Genomic DNA, 3497 nt, shown 5'->3' with positions numbered 1-3497 from the left:
TTTATATGCAATAGATAAGGCAATTTTAAATAAAAAAATCGTCGATACATATCAATATGAGATCTAGTTTTTAAAGATCTAATGAAAACAATTTATCAATCGGATTTTTTATTTACGGGATAAAATATTTTAAAAACTAGAAAGATAGAAGATTCCTATCGATATCATCAGTTTTGTCAATTATGCATGAATGTGATGAAGTAACGCAACCTATGATCATTAAACATGTGAGCCGCTGTTACTTCTATCACACGTGTGAACGTTATCGTTATCCTAGCTTCATGGTGTGGACCATTTGCATGGGTGTAGCTGAACCATGTCCGGAAAATCTCACGTCCATGGACGATTTCGGTGGCTCTGCAGATCGAGATATTGTGATTGCGAATCAGTGGCTTTGCATGGGTGTAGCTGAACCATGTCCGGCATCATTCCCCAGCCCTTTGTTTAAGCAACTGTAATCTACAGCAAGCTACACTATGCTACAGTACACAGACCCAAAATATTTCACTTGAACCTACAGCAGGCCATGGCCAGGTCCCGTCTTTGCATGCTTGGTACATGCACGCTACACCAACGAACGGAAAGCATGCGCGGCTGAACTGAGGGCATCTTTCCGGTGCATTCACGGAGTTCCTAACCGGTGAAAGAGTCCAGGGTAGGGCCGCCGTAGGGGTTGGCAATGTCGTTTGTCCGTGACAGCCCACATGGCTCAATGCAGTGACCCATGGCGAGCGGGACGTACGTGGTGGGACGTCGTCTTGATAAATGTCGGCCGCTGCTCTGTCGTCTCCCTCGCCTCGCCAAGTCACACTTCGCTCTTCACACACAGCCAAGATCCGCAGAGATGATCCGAGCGATGCTGGTCGTCGTCAGGTAACGTTGCAGTTGGATTCGGAAGAGGACATCACATCAATCAAATCTACCTACGCCCTGCATGTGCGTGCTAATCTTGCTGTGTGTTGCAGTGGGGAGAGCCGCCGGGCAGCGGTGGCTGGCGCTGGCTTCGTCGGCCACTGCGGCTACTCCACGGCCTCGAGCTCCCAGAGGTTGGCTGGCAAGGTGGCCGTGATCACCGGCGGGGCCAGCGGCATCGGCAAGGCGACGGCGGCCGAGTTCGTCAGGAACGGCGCCAAGGTCGTCCTCGCCGACGTCCAGGACGACCTGGGCCACGCCGCGGCGGCCGAGCTTGGCCCGAACGCGGCATGCTACGCGCGCTGCGACGTGACCGACGAGGCGCAGGTCGCCGCGGCGGTGGACCTCGCCGTGGCCCGCCACGGCAAGCTGGACATCATGCTCAACAACGCCGGCATCGTGGGCTCCCTGGCGCGTCCCCGGCTGAGCGACCTCGACCTCGCCGACTTCGACGCCGTCATGGCCATCAACGCCCGGGGCGTGCTGGCCGGGGTGAAGCACGCGGCCCGCGTCATGGCGCCGCGCCGCAGCGGCAGCATCATCTGCATGGCCAGCGTCGCCGGCGTGCTGGGCAGCGTGACGCCGCACCCGTACAGCGTGTCCAAGGCGACCGTGCTGGGGGTCGTGCGCGCCGTGGCCGGGGAGATGGCGCGCTCCGGGGTGCGCGTCAACGCCATCTCGCCCAACTACATCCCGACGCCGCTGGTGATGCGCATCCTGGAGCAGTGGTACCCGAAGGCCAGCGCCGAGGAGCACCGCCGGATCGTGGAGGGGGACATCAACGAGATGGAGGGCGCCGTGCTGGAGCCTGACGATATCGCGAGGGCGGCGCTCTACCTGGCGTCCGACGAGGCCAAGTACGTCAACGGGCACAACCTCGTCGTCGACGGCGGTTTCACCGTGGGGAAGGCGCCCAACATGCCGCCGGCGCCGGCGCTGTAAAACGACGCAAGCACTTGAAATAAATTAATTGGCGTTGTATTGCACCAGAACCATCGAGCTCGAGCTGTAAAACGAAGCGAGCTTGAGCATTGCGTTTTTCGAAAGCAAGAGCATCTACAACGGCTGCATAAAAATTTCGCTATCAATAAAAATTATAATGCGTCATTGTTAATGCATCGGGACCAACATTATTTCAACAGATGTCAAAAAGCGCATGTTTAAAAAAGCAAGCAGTATAAATTGTAAAGCGGGCGCGATCCCGGCCTTAAATATGCTGCGTGCGATAGTATTTTTCAGCGTTTGTCCAAAACTTTTAGCACACGCACAATTTTCCATTCTTCGCTAGAGTTGTCCGGCGTCCAAAAAATAAATCTTTTAACATGCGGATCACTTTTTAGGCGGTTGTTGGAGATGCTTTAATGGCTACTCTCGAATATACTACAACCGAGTTAGCAATAAATATAAAAAAATGTGAGCAAATATAATCTAAAAAATCTGAATTTTTGAAACATGAAACATTATCAGATGCGCGTGAGGTTCCTGCAAAATCCAGTCTCGTGCGTTTTTTTGTTTCAGAATTGAAACAACGAACTGTCATGCCGAGTACATATGCATGCTTCGACTTTGACCCCATGCGGAAATAGCAGGAGTAGATGAGAGTAGCCCGGTTGTCGTTAGTGTGGATTTTTACTAACCCTATATACGTGCAACCTAAATCGCTGCGGTTCATATATCCAATCGACACGACCCATCACTATGTCAGGCATGCAATGTATGATACTACAGGTTGATGTATTCATTACGTTTTGAAACAGCGTGCTAGACTATAATTCTTTTTAATCGTGCACGTAATCCATGCGAATACTAATTAAGATCTGACATACAAATTAATATTGTTGTTTTTACCTTTTTTTAACACATTATGAACTAACAATCACGCTGTGTATATAAAGTTCTCCGCATTTTTATGTCAAAGTTCGGTCACCGTGTTAATAAAGTTCTTCGGTTCCCGATAAATTCTGTGACAAAGTTTTTTCATATTTCTAACAAAGTGCATATCCATCGTTCAGAAAGTTCTTCAATGATTCAACTAAAAGTGTATTTCAAATGCATCCAAGACTGGTCTTGTTCTAAAGGCCTTGATGCTAGGAGTTCAAATATATAAAAAGTGTCAGAAACACAATTTTAGGTTTAAAGATATGAACCATCTAAATTGTCAAAAGAAAATGAAAAGTGATTGAGTTAGAGAGGAGGGGCGAAATAAAACAGGCATGCATGTATTGATGTAAGACATACATGCGTGAGTGTGTCACTGTATGCACACGATATGAAAAAGAAAGAAACTCAACCACGTGCAAGGGGTTCACATCCACATGTTATCTTTCTCTCTATTCACCGGATCCAGTATGTGGTGCTTGCTACACCCTATGAAGACGTGCAGTTCTGTGTCTCTATGTGCATTCACTAGAAGACGGTAGATCAGACTATATTCAATAATCAATAAGTTGGGATGTCAACCTAACATTGACATTTGAAAGACATGAGTTGCATTGCTTGCACGTAATTCCCATTTTAGCTGATGTAACCCCATATGGAGCTGGGCTCCCAGTTTTTCACTCCTTCTGTTAACTTGTATGACTACA

General features: G+C 48.9%; 1 protein-coding gene across 1 annotated transcript; it reads left to right on the top strand.

The window, feature by feature from the left end:
- Nucleotides 1-688: 688 nt before the first annotated feature.
- Nucleotides 689-2026, top strand: LOC123429519 (momilactone A synthase-like). Its single transcript, XM_045113546.1, has 2 exons — nucleotides 689-873; nucleotides 966-2026. Exons 1-2 carry the CDS (start codon nucleotides 725-727, stop codon nucleotides 1852-1854), a joined length of 1038 nt encoding a protein of 345 aa, XP_044969481.1. The 5' UTR covers nucleotides 689-724; the 3' UTR covers nucleotides 1855-2026.
- The last annotated feature ends 1471 nt before the right edge of the window (nucleotides 2027-3497 follow it).

Source organism: Hordeum vulgare, chromosome 2H (genome assembly GCF_904849725.1).
Source record: "Hordeum vulgare subsp. vulgare chromosome 2H, MorexV3_pseudomolecules_assembly, whole genome shotgun sequence".
NCBI classification, from domain to species: domain Eukaryota; kingdom Viridiplantae; phylum Streptophyta; class Magnoliopsida; order Poales; family Poaceae; genus Hordeum; species Hordeum vulgare.
This window is presented reverse-complemented; position numbering and strand designations above follow the sequence as displayed.

Coding starts and splice junctions, on each gene's coding strand:
- LOC123429519 (XM_045113546.1), top strand. CDS start 725: ATGGCGAGCGGGACGTACGTGGTGGGACGTCGTCTTGATAAATGTCGG. Junction 874..965: donor GCGATGCTGGTCGTCGTCAG/GTAACGTTGCAG, acceptor TGTGTGTTGCAG/TGGGGAGAGCCGCCGGGCAG.